Here is an 18,083-nt window from a genome sequence, read left to right as displayed (position 1 = left end):
GGAAGGGTTTCATGCAGTCTGAAAATACTTTCCTAGCCAATCCTTCGCTCTTCCTCATTGTCATCTGTATTTGTTGCGTTCTGTGCATTCTGGGCCAAATGACCATCTCCTTACTAGGGCAAATGCCCATTGACTTCATTAGAAGTTTGCCCAAGTGAAAACTAAGAACCTGAGGCTATGGCCTTCTTAATGTAATCCTTTTATTTTTGCTACTACTGACTGTATTCAAAATATTACTTCTACCTACTTGCTTCTACAGCCCCGTCCCCCTAGTATCTGAGCACCTCACAGTCACTGGTGGATTTATCCTTTCGGTTTTCCAGTAAAACAGAGAAACAATGTTGTCCCCTTTTTTACAAATGAGGAACTGCAACCCATAAAGGTTAAATGACTTCCCTGAGGTCACGCATGAAGTCTGTGGTTAAGCCAGGAATTGAACTCAGCTCTTCTGAATCCCAGTCAATTGCTTTAACCACAAGAACATCCTACAAATGCTGAAAGAATGAACAGATTTTTTTTATTTAGTAAACAGACTTTGATTAATTATTGTAATCCTGTTTTAGCACCTTCTGGCTCATGAATGACCTCCTGTCAGTATTTATGAAGGTATATCATTCCATTGTGCTGCTTGCAGAAATCAAGTTGTGGATCTTGGTGGAGTTATTTTTTAATTTGTGTGTGCCTGGAAGCTAAGTACACGCAGACAAGCAAGCTAAGTAACCTTCAAAAAGTATGCCACTGTTGCCAGTGAACTGTTTTAGAGTTGGTACGTGGACTTTTGTTTGCAGTATAAGCTCCACCTGAAACAGTCCCCTTGGATCTGACTCTTTCTGAGTCACCAAAGCATAGCATAACTTGGGCATACCGTATTTGTTACCCCAGCACAGCTTTGCGATTTTAAATTTGTCTCTGCGCAATGTTTATGAGCTGAAATGATTTTTTTTTTTGCGTGTTTTAAAATTTCAGGGTCACACTGTAGCCCTTTTGTACAATGTGACATACAGAATATCAAACCCTATGCATTTACCAATTGTCAATATGATTTTTAGCATCATTTATTGATTGAACAACCTTTGGTCTTGTTTTCTAATTATTCGCAGAAGCATAATCGAGAAAGGCCTTCAAAATTTACGGAGTGTAAAGCCGGCTGGTGATACATACATGCATGAAGGATTAAAACTAGTAAGTTTTAATACTCTTATAATTGAAATAAAAGTCTGTTCTCCTATGACTTGAATGCCCCTTTGAAGTAACAACAAAACAATACGCATTTAAAACATTTTGTATGCATTTTTTGTTACTGGATCTTACATCCAATAGTCTTTAAGGGCCACATCCCAAGGTCCTTACTCAAGCAAAGATTGTCCTGGTAGGAGAAAAAACCCATGTAGGGGCTTGGAAATCCTGTGAGGTTTGCCTTATGGAGGTTCGTTTGTATTGTTTCCGAGAGGCAAGAGGTGGACCTTAGTTTTCCCACATGGAATAAGTAACTAACACTGTATAACAGTTAAAGAAATTAGTATAATAAATAACCACAAACAGCTTTATATTTTATTATTATTACAGAACATTAATAGAGCATCTAAAATTTTCATGTTTCAGAGTAACAGCCGTGTTAGTCTGTATTCGCAAAAAGAAAAGGAGTACTTGTGGCACCTTAGAGACTAACCAATTTATTTGATTATGAGCTTTCGTGAGCTACAGCTCACTTCATCGAATGCATACTGTGGAAACTGCAGAAGACATTATATACACAGAGACCATGAAACAATACCTCCTCCCACCCCACTCTCCTGCTGGTAATAGCTTATCTAAAGTGATCATCAAGTTGGGCCATTTCCAGAACAAATCCAGGTTTTCTCACCCTCCGCAAACAAACAAACAAAATTTTCATGTTTGTTTACAAACATAGATAAAGACACAGGCCAAAAAGTTCCATAGGACTAGTGGTTTTAGCTCCCTTAATTTTTGGGTGTCCAATTTGCAGTGTTGTTAACTCTTGTAAATTTTATTGTGAGTCTTACAATATTTGATGTTTAATTTAAAGACCCAGGTCCTGGTGACCAGGGAATCTGTGAGAATCTAACATTTCATCAAAAAGAAAAAGTAAGTTTCTAGCCATCCTGGTTGTGGAGAAAAGTTTGACACTGTGACGTGAGTGCATCCTAAGAGTTGAAAGAATAGAAGACAAATAAAAAGAACCCCAAATTTGTTGTTTAAAAAAACCTTATTATTTTTAATCTGATTTCATTATATTTTGCGGGCTGTCTAATGATTTTTGAAGGTTTGGAGTTGGAAATATTGAAAGTGAGACCCCTTAAAGGAACATGATCATCAGAAATGGCACAGTATGAAAACCATACCGCTTTAAATGTGTGTCAGTTTGAGGAACCAAATACTGGGGCTCTTAAAGTCACTAGTAACTTTGGAAAATGTTGGTCATGCTCCTTCTCCTAAACAAATTACAATCCAAGGCCATGTCTAACTCCGGTTTAAATTAATGAAAGGATGATAGGTAGAGGGGAGACGGGATTGTTTTGAAGAGGTGAGTTTTAGGGATGGATTTGATCATTCAGTCTTATTTGGATTATTTCAAATGGCTGCATTCATTTAGTAGAAGCACCTTGGTTATAAGTTTGGGTATGACTGCAAACTGGATAATTATTGTTCATTTTCAGGCAAATCAACAAATTGAGGGTGCAGGAGGCTCAAAGTTCTCCAGTATAATAATTGCTTTGACAGATGGTAAATTGGACGGTCAGATCCCCTTGTATGCAGAAAAAGAGGTGAGTACTGAACTGCAACTGTCTGTTACATTCTGCTGTGTTTTTGTATGTGTGTGTAGCCTGGTGTGTAAACAGTGCATTTCTTTCTTCATTCTATTTTGGAACAGGCAAACAAGGCCAGAAGTTTAGGGGCTAGAGTTTACTGTGTTGGGGTCCTTGATTTTAAACAAGATCAAGTAAGTGCATTGTTGTTGTTATTACTAATTAATGGTGTCTTACAAGTTTTTATAAGGCAGCCATCGCTGCGGTAGATGAATGTACTTTACTTATGCTGGAACACTGCAGTATGTTCTCCAGAGCAGGAAGTAGATACTTAGACATTTGCTTATTAATAGAAGTAAAAAGAATGAGTGGATGCCACCGTTCTATTACAGAAAAGATCTCTCAGAAATTAATTACACTTATTGATAGGCGCCTGAACCAGATCATTTAGGGAAACTTTCCATTCAAATGTTAACCAGCTTAGACCACAGCTTGCATGAGTACAGTGACTATAGATAAGCTTTGAGTTGACGGGGGACAATAGTCTTTGCTTTTGGAAAACAAAAGGACTATTGTTTTTTTTCCCATCAACTGAAGATTTATCTATAGGTCCTGTACTCATATAAGCTGATCATTTGCAGAGTTAGCACTACAGAGCGGATGGAAAGACTTGGACTTTAAATGGAAAAGTGTACAGAAGGAACCTTGTACAAAGGGTATGCAGAAAGACTTCGTAAAGTAAGAGGAAGCAAACGGGAAAGCAGAAAAGTTTGCACCACCTCTCTCTCTTTTTTTAGTTTTAGTGCCGATTTTTAATTCCACTCCAAGAAGAGAAGTAAAATGATTGTCTGAAACGGTCTGGATTTAGGGATCCTCTTTACTCTGGTTTTGTTTGAATTTGAGTGGTTACCATACAGTGGGATTAGCTGCATATCATTTTGCAGCAAGTGCTTCTGGTCAGAAAAAGCATAACTGCTCTCTTTAACTGTGGGCCAGAAGGTCCATGGGATCCGGGATTTTTATTCTCTTGCTAAATGATAGAGCCTGTTGGTTTTTAGACCTTTGTTTAGATTTTCAGGCTGAAAAATATTGTGCAACATGTTTGGTCTGCCAAGTTATTTGTGTTTGTTTTCCAAAGCTTGAAAAAATTGCTGATACAAAAGAACAAGTCTTCCCTGTCACTGGAGGATTCCAAGCGCTTAAAGGCATCATTAATTCTGTGAGTATTATTGAACACACGTTCTCAGAACTTTTGATGGATTTTCGAAGGAATTTCTTGATTTCTGTGGTGGCTTGGTTTTTGCCAGGAAGGCAATTACGTTATAATTAGCTAGGTTTAGTCTAAAGACCTGCAAGGAACTGATTGCCTCCTGAGAGGTGCCGAGAGCCCTCAATTTCCATTGATTTCATTGAGCCGAATTGGGCCCTAAATTAATAGTTCCCAATCACTGGTATCTGCAATATATTTACCCTTCTTACCTTACTGATGCATTTCCATACATTGTTGTTGCCTGCCATCCACTGAATTGCATGAGGTCTGGCTCAGTATAGAGTTAGCAAAATGCAAGTTTAGGTGAGTTTTCCTAATTCAAGGGGACGAGGTGGAAACTTTTACAGTTAAGGGCTTAGTCTGGTGAAGTGGCACAGCCAATCAAAATAGTTTGAGAACAACTGGTTTTAAAGTATTCCATAAGCTAGTTCTGGTACTAACCAGAAATTAGTAAGAATATGGAAGTATTCTGGAAGCATCACTTTGTTTTTCTTACAGGGGAAAAAAGGTGGCCAATCTTTTAGTTTGGTTTGTTACTCCTGCATTTATGCATTTCACCAAAGGGTCCTGTTAATGAGTGTGGGTGAACGAACTGATTTGCAGTGATTTATTTGAAAGGGATATGAAGGGATGAAACCAAGAGAAGTGGTTCATGATTTTGATGTGGTCAGTGGCGAGGCTATATTTTAGTTGGTTTGGTCAAGTAGGCATCTTCAGTTATATGGACCGTAACTTATGTGTTTGGTTTTAGAGAAAATTCTGTGTATTTTGGATAATTGTCAGAGCACCAGTGCCTCAAAAGATGATGTTTGTTATTGTTATTAATTATTTGTGTTGCGGTAATGTATAGGAGCTCTGGTCATGGACAAGGACTGCATTGTGCTGGGTGCTGTACAAACCCAGAAAAAAAAGACTATCCCTGCCCCAAAGAGTTCACTATCGAAGTATAAGGCAAAAGACAGCAGATGGGTGCAAACAGACAGAGAAGTAGAAGGAAACAATGCGACTGTTGGTCAGCGGGATAGGCAGTAATCTCAAGCTGCTTTAAGCTCCTCCATATGTTGTTCGATACAGCTTTTATTCATAAAGGAAAATAGTTCAAACTGAATGTCAAATGTAAGGCTATAAATATACTAATGAATGAAGCTCTCTTCCCAAGACAGACCCCACTGCTGTCCCCTCCCCTGCCCTTTATTTTAACAAAGGACACTACTTATAACTAAGTTATGAAATCGTGAACTTGTCACTACTCTTCCATTGAATAATGTGTTTTTTCTCTAGAAGTTACTGGTATAGATTAAACTATTTTTTCCTCTCTTTGCTGACCATGTATTGTTTCAGAAGATTCTTCGTCCAGTCTAAAGAGATGCAATCAATCTGTTCAGGCTCTTACTTCATCTCCCTTAAAAGATAATAAATCCCTGTGGCAAACTGTTTGTCATTATTTTGAAGACTTTAAGGGACAGTTCCTCTGCTGATGTAAATCGGCGTAGCACAGTTAAAGTCAATGGAGTTAAACTGATTTACACCAACTGAGTATTGGGTCTTAATCGTTTAATGTTCTTGGAAACCCCATGACCTAATAATTTATAAAGTTTTTCAACTCTATATGGCAAGATTCAAACTCATACATACAAGGAGTGTCAGTTTGCACCTCCTGGTGCTAGCAGGGGCTGCTGTTCCCTTGTTGAGTAGAGGCCAAGTGGTGGTTCCACAATGCTCCTCTCTCAGATTTTGAAGGGTAGCGGAAGTATAGTTTCTCTTAGGCTTTCCTTAGGAGCCCAACTTGTGGAAGGTAAAATTAGGATGTGTAGAGTCATTGCATCCCCTAGCTGTTTTGGCCACCCACTTTAGCTGGTCAATGACCCCCACTTTTGAGGCTGCGTTTGTTGTCTGTCATACCCCTGGCTGAGATGGCTGAGAAGAGGGTCTGCGTACCTGCATTATTTCACCCCAAGAACTATCAGCCACCATGGACCCTGTGCCCTGGCAGAAACTGATGCACACTGGGGTGAATTTAATCTTTAATTTTTCAGGATGGGATTTCAAAGGCACTTAAGGAGTTCATCACCAAACTCCCATTGAAATTCAATTCCCGTTAGTGCTTGTGAAAATCCCATTCTTAAACAATGATGTAAAGAGTGCATCATCCCAGAAATACTGTGTGGGATTGACTGACTGACCTTTTTAAGGAAGATCTAGTCTAGATCATAAACACATGGACTATTCCTTATAAGCTGTAACTGAGTGCTTGAATAGCGTAGATTTTTATGTAACAGACAGCAGTTTCAACAAATGTTTCAGGGCTTAGCTAATTGCTTGTGTGTTTCCATGAAAAGCTTGTGTTGTGGCTATTCAGGTTGTATGGAAACACAAAAAAGGGCTCATTTCAGCTGTTTGTTGGGATAAACAAAAAAAAAAAATCTGGTTGTTGATTTGGTGGTTTCCAGGAGTGTTTAGACTTTTAATTTTTGTTCTTAAGGTCCTGAAAATTTCTGGCTTGACAGCCACTGGCTCTAACTTCAAGGATTTAAATGCTTTGCGAAGCAATCTGAACAATCCATTTTCCCCCTGGAAAATGTTATCCCTGTGGAAGCTGGACAGTGGGGCACTATCAATGTCACTTGCTCATTTCTAGGGCAGTGATTGAAACGTCCATAAATTGATAATGGGTCTTTGGCTAACTTTTTCCACCACAGGGAAAGACTCCGGTAGTGGGGAAAGGCTCTGACAGAGAGAGGCAGTGGGGAAGGGAAAGGCTGCGGACAGCTGCCGGGACTTTTCTCTGCTATCTTCCCCACTGCCAGAGCCTTTCGCTGAAGCATGTAGCCTCCCACTGCTGTGTGGACACCACCTGCCTTTCACTGTGGTGTGTGGCTCCGTATACTCACCATGCTGCCACCAGTGATGTGCAACACAACACAGACATGACCTAAGAAAAAGTCTCGCCCAAATCTTGAAGTTCTTTATTAGTTTTTACTTGCTCCAATTTCCAATGAAGTCAGTAAGGATTTACCCACCTGTGTATTGTGCCACATTTCTTTCAAATAATATCCCCATATACTGTATTTGAACAATTTATTTTATTTATGCATACTTCTGTGTGGTGGTAACTCACATGAAGTTCTGTAAGCTTTTCTGGCATTGTTAATATCCAGCTTTACAAAGTATCAAATGAACAGAGTTGTCAGAGTAAATAAATCTACGCAGAAAGTCTTGTAGCTTGAAAGAAAAATGCTGAAGGCAAGTTGGTTACCCTATCAGGAATGGTTTACTGATTTAGTTTGGCTGATAATTATATGGAAGTATGGCTTCATGAGCAAATGGAATAAATAAAGTGGCAATGTGAGATTTAAGAGTTTAGGAGTGCACAGTTGCTTTCACAGTGTGGTATTTTGGGACCATATAAGGAGCTCAAATCTTTTCTAATATGGATGGGATTTAATTACGATATTTCTTCTCCATTAAAGCACCGTTCAGGAATGGCCATTTAGAGTGTGATAACCACATCAGTGTTCTAGGGACCAGTGTTGCAAGCTGCTTAGCACCTCTTCTGAGGCGCTGACCATCTTGAACGCCTGTGGTCTTCCTGGGGAGTTGAAGGATGGTGAGCGTGTTTCAAGGAGATGGCTAGTACATTGGAGGATCCATGTCCTGATTCAGGAAGCATTTAACTTAGAACACTTCAGTGGGACTTCAGTATGTGCTTGAGAAGTAGTCCAGGTCCTAAAAAAAAAAAAAACCCAAGCAAAGCTCTGTAGGAGATCATGGTGCCCAGTTTCCATTAAAATGAATCGGAATTGAGTATCCAGATCCCTTAGATGCAACTTTGAAAAATCTCAACCACAAGTACAACTGTTCTTCATGAAGTCGCATAAGAATCAAGCTTGTTCTAAAAAAAAAAAAATTGTATTTCAAACATTCCTATTTATACACATCTGGAAATTTTACAGCTTTAGCTCTATTTTCTTAATGGGTTCAATTGATTCTGAAATGAACATTGTTGTGGAAGCAGTCTACTGAGAAGAAGCAGCAGGCTCTAGTGATTAAAGCACAGAGCTGGGAGCCAGATGCGCCCTACATTTCAATCTCTCTCCCTCCCTCCCTCCCCCCCAAAGCCTAGTATTTCCAAAGAAGATCTTGTGCTGGAGCTCCACAGGGTTGGGGTTCTGCAGGCTTATGGGGCAAGTAGGGGAACAGGCGCTCCCTGAGATGTCCTCCCTGGCTGAGCCTCTGTTAGTTTAGTAGATAATCCAATTGTAAATCAAATCTGTTTGAAAACGGAATTCACTTTGCTCGGACCATCTTCCCTGCTGCCAGTGTACTTACTGGGGACTCCACTCCACTGCTGTATTGTTCTCCCAGAGGGGGATAGGTGACAAGGATCTCAAAGGAAGGGGGCCAGCAAGGAGGCAGCAGTCCTTGGACATCTTGGCCTGCATGGGAGTGGGTCTCTCCCTGCTTGTTGTTCCTCGGGGCCCACATGATTGGGAGGCTGCACCCCAAACCTTAGACCAATCTGACCTTGTCTAGATTTTTCTCCGGCTTGCAGAAAGGCTCACGTTTTGAGTTTCGCCTGCGTTTGTGGAATGTTCCATTACGTACACTGTGCACAGTTGAGCATGTGGTCTTGAGATCTAAATTGCTTGAATAAACCTGGTTCTGAAAAACAAAATAAACAAAAGGGTCCTGATTCTATCTTCACATGTGCATGCAGAACTCCCACTGATTTGGGTGCAGTGAGTGGAAGTTGTATGGCTCTTTCTGAGAGCAGAATTGAAACAGAGTACGCTTTTAAAAGTGACATTCTTTTTAAAATATGGATTTCTCTTTAGTAACTTCACTAAAGTATGTGACCAACTATAATTAGACATCACTTATCTTTCATATTATGAGTTAACAGTGCATAATGTGGGAAGTAAAATATTCTCTCATGTTTAAAACAACCCCAAACGCTTATCAGATAAGGTGACAGGAACTTGATGCTTAACAGACACTACAAGGGAAACAGCTTAAAAAACCCCCTCTATCTGAAAATTTTTCTGCTGTAACAGGTTGTACCTAAGATTATTATAACTGAAGGAGATTAGAGAGAGAAATATTTGTCTCTGTTGTTTTAATTGATTATTTTGTGTATAGTCAATTTTACTGTTTCCCCTGTAGGGTAAGTTCGGGGCTTTCATACAGGAAGAAGGGAGAGAAAAACATAGTTTGAAAAACAGTCCAACATGATTGTCAAACCATATGAATTATTTATAAACAACTTTTAACTGAATCTTTTAAAACTGAATAGATTCTAAATGGACCGTATCCATTTAGCATGGGATGAAACCCACCCCATTAAGAGAAAATTGTAGCTTTCTCAGAAAACCCAAAAATTAGGCTTGAAATGCAAAATTAAGATGACAATTTATATATATATGTAATAGTCTGTCTATATACTGCTCTAGCGGAGCTGTGCCTTGAGTCTTGCAGTCAGTTCTGCACACCGCACTACTGAAATGATATTGACAAATTGTTCAGCAAAGAGCAACAAACATGATTGGGAGTGGGAGAGCCTGGAGGGATTGATTGATGGAGTGTTGCTAATAGAGTGAAATAATGTGGGCCGGATTCTCATGCCCTTACTCTCACTGGGTGGTATTTTACTCTGCCAGTGGTCCCTCTGAAATTAGTGGGGCTGTTTGTTGGGTAGTAGGTAACTCTATATGCACCATGCTATCAGCATCTGGTCCTGTTGGCACTTCTTGACTAAGGGCTTGTCTACACTGGCACTTTACAGCGCTGCAGCTTTCTCACTCAGGGGTGTGAACCCGCTCCCCCCCCCCAAGTGCAGCAAGTTTCAACGGTGCAAAGCACCAGTGCACCAGCGCTGGGAGCTACACCCCTCGTGGAGGTGGGTTTTTTTTTGTTTTTTGGTTTTTTTTTTGGATGGTTGAATAAAATACCATTAGTGCTGGGTTTTTGTTTGTTTTTTAATCGGTAACAATGGAAAAAGGCACAAGAACAGATCTTATGCCTAGACTGGTAAAATTGCCATGCAATTTTCAAGGCTCATATATACCAATACACACACAATACTGTATTTAAAGCATCTTTATTATAAGTTCAAAGGTATTAATGCTCCCTGAGGCAGAGATCTGGTTTGCCAACTTTCTTTTTGGAGCAAAATTTTATAGGCAAGTTATAATCTTGTGAAAAACTGGGTTCATAATGGACATGCTGACAGCCCTTAGCTAAAGTGGTGTTAGGAGGCACTGCTATAAAAGCTTATGGCTTAATTATAGAAGTTCTTTCTGGTACAACTCTCATTTATTATGGGGATAAAGCCTGATCTGACTGCAATGACCAGTCAATAAAACCCCCCTCTATAATTCACATTCACTTGAATAGCAGAAAAGGATATCTAATTAATGCTTTCAGTCAAACTCTTCCTCATCTTATATCAATCAATGGTTGTGTAAGAATACATTTCTACCATTAAGTTATAACCTAGATTAGTGAGAGGATCTGAAGGAAAACAGCTGTGTAAAATACTGCTTATGCAGCCAAATTATATAACACCTCTTAACATGTGCCTTGAACACTTCTTTCCTTACACATATCCACCGTTGTTATTTTAATTATTACAGTAGAACCTAGAAGTCCCAGTCCAGATCGGGGCCCCCATTGGCACGGTATTGAACTCTCGGGGAGAGTTCCTGTTCCAAAGAGTTCACAGTCTAGATAGACAAGATAGAGAGAGGCTGGGAGGAGAAACAGAGGCGCAGAGAGGTGGAGTTAGTGCTCAAAGATAGACCTCATCAGTGGCAGAGATAGAAATAGAACTCAGGTCTCCTGACTCCCAGTTCTTAAGTCTTGTGTGCCATGGAGACATTTACCATTTAAAGAACACCTCTCACCCCAAGAGCACTTGTGAAACACCTCACCTTTGTGCACAAAAGTGCTCCCACGAGTTCCAAGGACCATTTTGACCAGACTTGCTTTTAGCTGGACTAAGAACTGTTTCCATCTAATCTGAATTGTTTTGTTGCCAAAGTAATTGTAGATTAGTGAATTTCCACTGTTGTCCCACAATCACGTTGCCAGATCTGCCCAGAATCAGCTGACGTGGGGGGATGTGCTATGATCTATAGGATGGGTAGCCTGTGAACATCTCAGGTGAAAATGAATGGTTCAGCATAGTCTTGATGGAAACACAAGTAGTTTTAAACTGAATCCGTGTGGCTAGTGTGACTGCATTGAACCATTTGTATACACACGGTTTCTAATCCAACTGGTTCAGTTATATGCAGTTCAGTTCTGTAATACAGACACTGTAATTAGAGACAAGGTTGTTTCAAAGTAGTTGTCACTTGTGACCAAAGCCATCTCACCCCCATACAGGTGAAAAGCTAGTGCCCTTACTAACTTGTCCACCTAGCTCCTGACTTCAGAATTTATTTAAATAATTGCCCTGTTTTTCTAGTTGCAGAGAAGGAGAAAGCACAAGTTTTGAAAGAGGTCAGTGAAGTGCATGCCATTAAGGATAGCCTTGACGTTTCATAGCCCTGAAACATTTTTCAAGAGCAAAATCAACTTAAAGAAACAGCTGATTACCAATTACGAATCTTCCTAATTGGAACATTTCCTGTAGAAGGAAAATATGCTTGGTTTCTGTACTGGGAAGCCAGGAAGTGAGCAATTAAATGTTTAAACTTTAAGGGGCAGGGTGAAGAAAGAAAAGCAACAAGTTGTCATTAAAAAAATTATTTCGATTAGATCAGTCTCTTCCTTAATCCACATGGATGGTCTAATACTCTTGCTGCACTTGGTGCAAGCTTTAGAACTAACATTGTGCTATGTTTTTCCATGTGATTGAGATGACGAGAAGATAGTTTTGGGAATTACTGCATGTAGTTGTTAAAGAGACTCAATGGCCTGGAATAGAATTCTTTCTGCGCTACTCTTCAGACTTGTACAGCCCTTAGTTTTACATTCTCTGACATATTACAAATCATATAATGTTCTCATGTAGAACAGTGAGCTTGATAAGCCAGTACCATAACTGACAAGCTTCCAGTTTTTTTTGTGTGTATGCCCGTTGTGTGCCTTATGATTTGGATTTGACTTGTCAGATATCCCTAAACTGTTATCAGTTACATTACATAACTGATGCTGTAAACTGTTTTCACAAAATGAAGCATTCAGAAGTCCATCTGAAGTATAGTTAGAGTTTCCTTAGTGATGAGTTGTTTTTTAAGGTTAGACTTTCCTTAAGAATGTTTTTTTAAGTTCCCTTCTGCTATTGAAGCTAAGAATTTGTCATGGCCTTTGTAATAAGTAATGTTTCATAAGTAAGGTTGTTTTTTTAATTTGGAGGAAAAGACTGATTCTGTTAAAATATGCATCCCTTATGACCTGCAGTTTTGTAATCTATATCTACTCTACTAAGTAATTACAAAATGAGGCATTGCTTAGACACTGTATAATTAGAATAACCTCACTAATATTATGATATTACATCACTGGTTGTTTTATGCAGTCCACTCGTCCCAGGTATTTTCATTTTTTTTCTTTTAGGTGGGGGAGGGGAAGGCAGCCTTCTCCCCCACCTTTTTAAACTTCCTCTTGGTTTACACGCTACACTAACGTAACCTCAGGAAATAGCTGTAATTGTATTGAGTATTTGGTGCCCTTTGAGAGTACAGATGTTTGGCAGAAGATAAAAAGTAGGTCCCACAGTGTTTGTGATTTCTGCTGTTGCTTTTCTACGGCTTCACTTGAGTGCAATGTCAAAATGGTGTTTCACCATGAATACACTTGATAAGTTTCAAATTAATTTGGATTGAGCGTCTAACATTTAGTGTCGTGTGGCCATGTTGCCTGATTGCTTTCCACACCATATTTGCACAGTAGGTAATAAGTGGCAAAGACACATCCTGGGGCAAAAATGGGAGATGCTGGGGCTTGTTTTAGCACTCTGCTGACATCTGAGCACTGACTATCCCACAGAAGTTATACAGAATTTCACCTTGCACGGGCTGCAGTGTTTGGTCTGGCTCACTCATTTTTAAAAGGGAGCTAAATTCAAAGTGGTAGGCTCTTGGCTTTGCAAAATGCTACACTGAAGAACCAAGTCAGATCTTTTGTTTTCAAGTGATTAACAATTATTTGGAGTGGGGAAGAGTGCAGTCTGGCCAGAAACAAGATCTGCTGTAAAACTTAAGGCACATACTTACACTTACAGGTCCTACGTGTGGATGTGTACGGTGGACCATGGTAAATTAGGTCATGTACGCCACAGTACTCATTTACTCTTATGATCTACAATGAATTTTTATCTTTGAAGCCAAATTTGGCCATGGCAAGAGAGGGTATAAGTCCCATTAAAGTCGAGAAAGCAAAGTAATTTAGAATTAAATGTTTATCTTCCCTTTGGAACTCTAGGGATAAATTTAGAGGTGCACCCGCTTATATCAGGGCTGAATTCAACAGTAGGGCCCTGATCCTGTGAAGACGTATTCACTTACTTAACTTTACACATCGTGAGTAGTCCCACCAAAGTCAATATGTAAAAGCCCATAAGTCTCTGTAGATTCAGGGCCAAAGTCTCCATAGGTGAAAGGTTAGTATATTAACCCATTGCTGTGTGTTGCACCTCTTCCCCCTTATATTTAATTCTCTATTCTTTTCCCCACCTTACAGTTGTGAAAATATTATTTCAACTAAGCTGAAAAAAGTCTGCCAGTGAGGCGTTCTGTGACTCATGTGAAAACCACATGGAGACCTGGGTTAAACACAGTCCCAGTTTAACCAGTCAGTGAGAATGAGGCTGAACCATTTTAGAACCTGGATTAAGCACGTTTGTAAACTTGGTTCTAACATGGTTTGGCTCAATCCAGTCTGGCTTGTCCGACGCTGTGAGAGAAAACAGTGTAGCTGGAAATGAATTTAACCCACGCTAATTTTGTATAGTTGGGATGAAGCTCCGAGGATTTGAATTTAACAGCCTTACTATTGCCTGATGTTTCAGCGTGGGATAAGATGCTAAGAGAGATTTGCAGCCGTTTAAACATTACATTTTTGGATTGCGGGGCAGGTTCTTGGACAGCGCGGTGGCTTTGTGCTGCAGGCAGGTGATTGAAACAATGTAACAAGCCATAGGAGGGTCACCCTCAACTAGTAGGGATGCTCCAGTGTTGTAGAATCAAGACAATGACTCCTAGGCCAACCTCCTCTGCTGACAGCGTAGGGGGCGTGGCTGGAGGGAAGGAGGTGTGCTAAGCCTACTCTGGCTCCCCTTTCAGTCTGCTGGGAGCTGATGTAGCTTAAAGCAGCCTCCAGGCTGCTTTGACTTATGCCCGGCACCCAGTGATTGCAGCGAACTGCGAAGGCTCCCTTTTGTACCACCTTTGCACCACTCCCCTTGCCTTGGCTGTTGGCAGGTTGGATCCTGGCCCCTTCCCCGCCTATGTTTTATTCTCCTTTATGGATATTTTCTCTGTAATATGTGCGATGTACCCTGAAACATGTTATCACGGAATCAGTCAACAAAGCCATCATTGTATGGATGAATGGTTTGTACAATGTGGGCTCGGGACGGGAAGCTATGAAGAGGGTTCCAGTTTAAATTCTAAATGTCTTGGCTTCTGTGCATATGCCATACTACGGACGTGACCAAAGTACTTCTCATAGTTTAATTTGGTTTGTATTTTGTCATGGTTCATAGCGCTGCTTTTGGTATGGACCCACTAATACTCAGCTGTGTTTTGCTCACTGTTCGTATACATAGCATTCCTACAGAACACCATGACCCCTGCTTTAGTGGGTTGACATTTTCTTATATTGGTCACTCTTGGGAATAGTGTACACGGGTAAACTGGCACTTACCGTATTCCTTGTGCTTTTTTTGGGGGGCTCAGAATTGTGCTTTTGCAGGGAACGGACACAAGACTGGCTTAGAGGGCGTGGTAGGCAGCACTCCAGGGTCCCTAAACTGCAAGTGCAGTGAACAGGAGTTAATCGTTCCGTGAATATGTTTTTGCACACGGATTGCTGGGCATGACTTTAGTGAAAGTTACTATGCTGCAATGTCAACATAACTTTCACATGCATATTTAGGTTATTTGTAACGAGTGGTCATTTTTTTTCTTTCAAAAATTGATTGTGAATGTACAGCAAGAATATAATTGTACTTAAGATGCATTAGTTATGTTGTTTTCCACACAGTTTCGCCTATCAAGCTGTTGGCTTCCTTTGAAAACAGTAATGGCCAGTCTCCTTGGGGAGCAGCTTCCATTTTCCAATGAGCAATAATGAAGACAAATGGAGGTGTAGATTAGAAATAAATCTGCAGTGAATAACACCCACCCACCAGGAATCTTGAAAAGCTTGCATTGTTCAAAATATTGATGTGCTGAGTGTGACTAAAATCTCTCCGAGCTCTTCCTCCAATAATCTGTGGTATGCTAATCTCTTAATTTAGGGAAACAAATCTCTTGTGTGCCCGTCCCATTTATTGTTTTCAAAACATTAAATAGACTTGAAAATTGATACGGTTGCTCTGAAAAGAATCCAGCTGTGTTTGATGACCTGCCCAGAATCCTGAACTCAATGTGTAGTTTTATGGAAGGAACAGATGCCAGGAGAGTTATGATTTATGGTGCTAGCGGCTGCCAAAACTTTTGAACTGCAGACTGGGGCTAAGCAAAATCAAATGATGCCGTGAAATGAATTGACACTTAACATATTTTGTTAATTGTCAATGTACAGTTATGTCGATCACAAGTTGTTGCTAATGTACTGTTTTCTTAAGGGCCCCTGAACATGAAATGTGTTGAAACAGTGACAGGAAAAGATATTTTTAGCAGGGTGTGTAATACCATGCAGTACAATCACATTATGTAGTACCTTTCATAAGAATTTGTACCTGAAATACCTCACAGCTTTACTGCAAACTATCTAGTTGCTCTGTTACATGTATAACGGCAGCAGAGGGAGAGCACGTTAAGAGGAACTAGCAAAGGGGAAAATAGTTGTGTTTAGCTAGGATCTGAAAAGAGAGAAGCCTCGGTTCTCATATCACTTACCCCAATATACATTGATGTCAGTGCAATTATTCGTGATTTACGCTGGTCTGAGGGGAAGCGAATGTAGCAGCTTGTTGCAGACAACAGGGGATCCAGAGGAGAAGGTGCTTGCCCAAGCAGTGTCAAGGCTGTGACAAGACTGAAATGAGGCAAGTGTAGCACAAAGAGGTGGCTGAGAGGGGAGTTCCTAAAGGCTAGAAGCAATGGTGATCTCTATTTTACTTGGGCTGCCTTTTCATAATTCGTCAGTTCAGCTTCTGTTTTTATGCAACTGCTAATATGATTATTGGTGTAGGTGTTTTCCCCCACCCCCAGCTGAAATATTTTTAACCAAACATGATACTGTTTTTAATTTACTCAGCTTTAGGCTCCTCTGGGTTCAGTGTACAGGGTCAAGAACTGACTGTGTTTCTGTCAAATGCCTCTGATTGAATTAAATCCTATATGAATGAAGTAGAATGGCTAACCACTATGCTGCTTTATAAAGTGTACAGTGAGGTAAACATGAGGCTGCAGAACAGGAAGGGTTAGAGCAGAAATTGTGTAGAGCTACACACTGCAGACATCCAGTCTAACTATTGTACTTATAAACCTCTTATTTGGAAACCAGTTCAGTAGAAAGGAATTGCCCCCAAATTCAAGGCCTGACATAGCTGTTGGGCTTTTTTCAGAGGCTTTAAATAATGTCTAGTTGTGAACTTGCACGGAGCTTCAGATATCCCTGAAGCAGCTGACCCACTCCTGCACATAACCCTCCTCTGTCTTGGCTGCAGCTGAAATTACTTGAGAAAGAGACGTGATAAATTACGGACTGTGGAACTTTCAACTTATCAACTTTCCAGAACAGAAAAAGTTTCTTAAAAAGAGAGAAAAAACTAAGCAGTTGGTCACAGTCCAAAAAAGTCTGATTACCAAAAACCTATGTATTAACGAGTTAGTAAACCCAGATCAGACAAGCTTGTAATAACATTAGATAGATTATTCTACGTAGTGGCCATACAAGGGACAGTGTTTCTTAAAATTGAGCGCATCCGAAGTACTGCACTTCTATGACAGAATTGGGTGTGCACCTTAGTCTTGGCATATGACTTTAAAACCCTGAGCCAGCAAGGCACCGGAGCATGTGCTTGACTTTAAACCAGTGTGTATTCCCAGTGAAGTCAGTGGGACTGTTTACACGCTAAAAGTTAAGTATGTGGTTAAGTGTTCTGCTAGACCAGGACCTAAACTCCCAACCTCCTGGCGGAGAGGCAAAATTGGACTGAACCATAATAGCACAACTGAGGCCTGGTCTACAGTAGCAAATTAGGTCACTATAACTATGTCTCAGAGGGATGCAGGTAAACCAACCTAACCCACGGAGCAGACAGTGCTAGGTCGATAGGAGAATTCCCATCATTCAGTCCTGATGTAATGTTATTAAGTCAGTGGAGTTACAGCAGAGATGAGTTGGTGCTCATGTGCCCATGGGTTATCTTGCATATCTTTGATAAACTGTATGGACTCAGAAGTGCTTAGCCCCTTATTACTAATAAACACTTCTGACTGTGAAAACTATTTTGTAGATTATCCATTCACTTAATGGCCATATGTGACTTCATGAAAGTTCCAGCTTTGTTGCCTCGAACTGTCTCTTGAGATCTCTGCAGTCTCTCTCTCTTGACGCTGAACATGTGATGTATTGATGCTGTTTGCTTTTAAGATCGCAGTGATAACTCTGTTCTTTAAAATGACAGGTTTCAGAGTAGCAGCTGTGTTAGTCTGCTAATATTTAAAATTCTTTAAAATGCATCCTTTGGCTGCTGGAAAGGACAAGGAATTTGCTGTTCACCTGCTCAGCCAAATAAATTGTGTGTGTTTGGGAGAAGGGCAGGGGATGTTCCTACTACTCCCAGCTTCCTGGCTTCTGCCAGATGTGTCTCTGGGTCGGGTTCTCAGATACACAACCTCTCTTTCATGGTTTGGGTCCTTTTC

The 18,083-nt window shown here is 40.3% G+C and overlaps 1 protein-coding gene across 2 annotated transcripts in view; it reads left to right on the top strand.

Moving 5' to 3' along the window:
* The window catches only part of ANTXR2 (ANTXR cell adhesion molecule 2), a 172,451-nt gene that overhangs the window by 11,901 nt on the left and 142,467 nt on the right, over window positions 1–18,083 (top strand). For both annotated transcript variants that reach the window (XM_073340477.1, XM_073340476.1), the window contains exons 4-7: window positions 1,101–1,182; window positions 2,679–2,786; window positions 2,894–2,962; window positions 3,907–3,987. In XM_073340477.1, coding sequence (XP_073196578.1) covers window positions 1,101–1,182; window positions 2,679–2,786; window positions 2,894–2,962; window positions 3,907–3,987 — 340 coding nt within the window. The remainder of the gene's footprint in view (window positions 1–1,100; window positions 1,183–2,678; window positions 2,787–2,893; window positions 2,963–3,906; window positions 3,988–18,083) is intronic.

The sequence above is a fragment of the Lepidochelys kempii genome, chromosome 4, assembly GCF_965140265.1.
Source record: "Lepidochelys kempii isolate rLepKem1 chromosome 4, rLepKem1.hap2, whole genome shotgun sequence".
NCBI classification, from domain to species: Eukaryota; Metazoa; Chordata; order Testudines; family Cheloniidae; genus Lepidochelys; species Lepidochelys kempii.
Note: the sequence above shows the minus strand (reverse complement) of the source record. Positions and strands in the feature narration are given on the sequence as shown.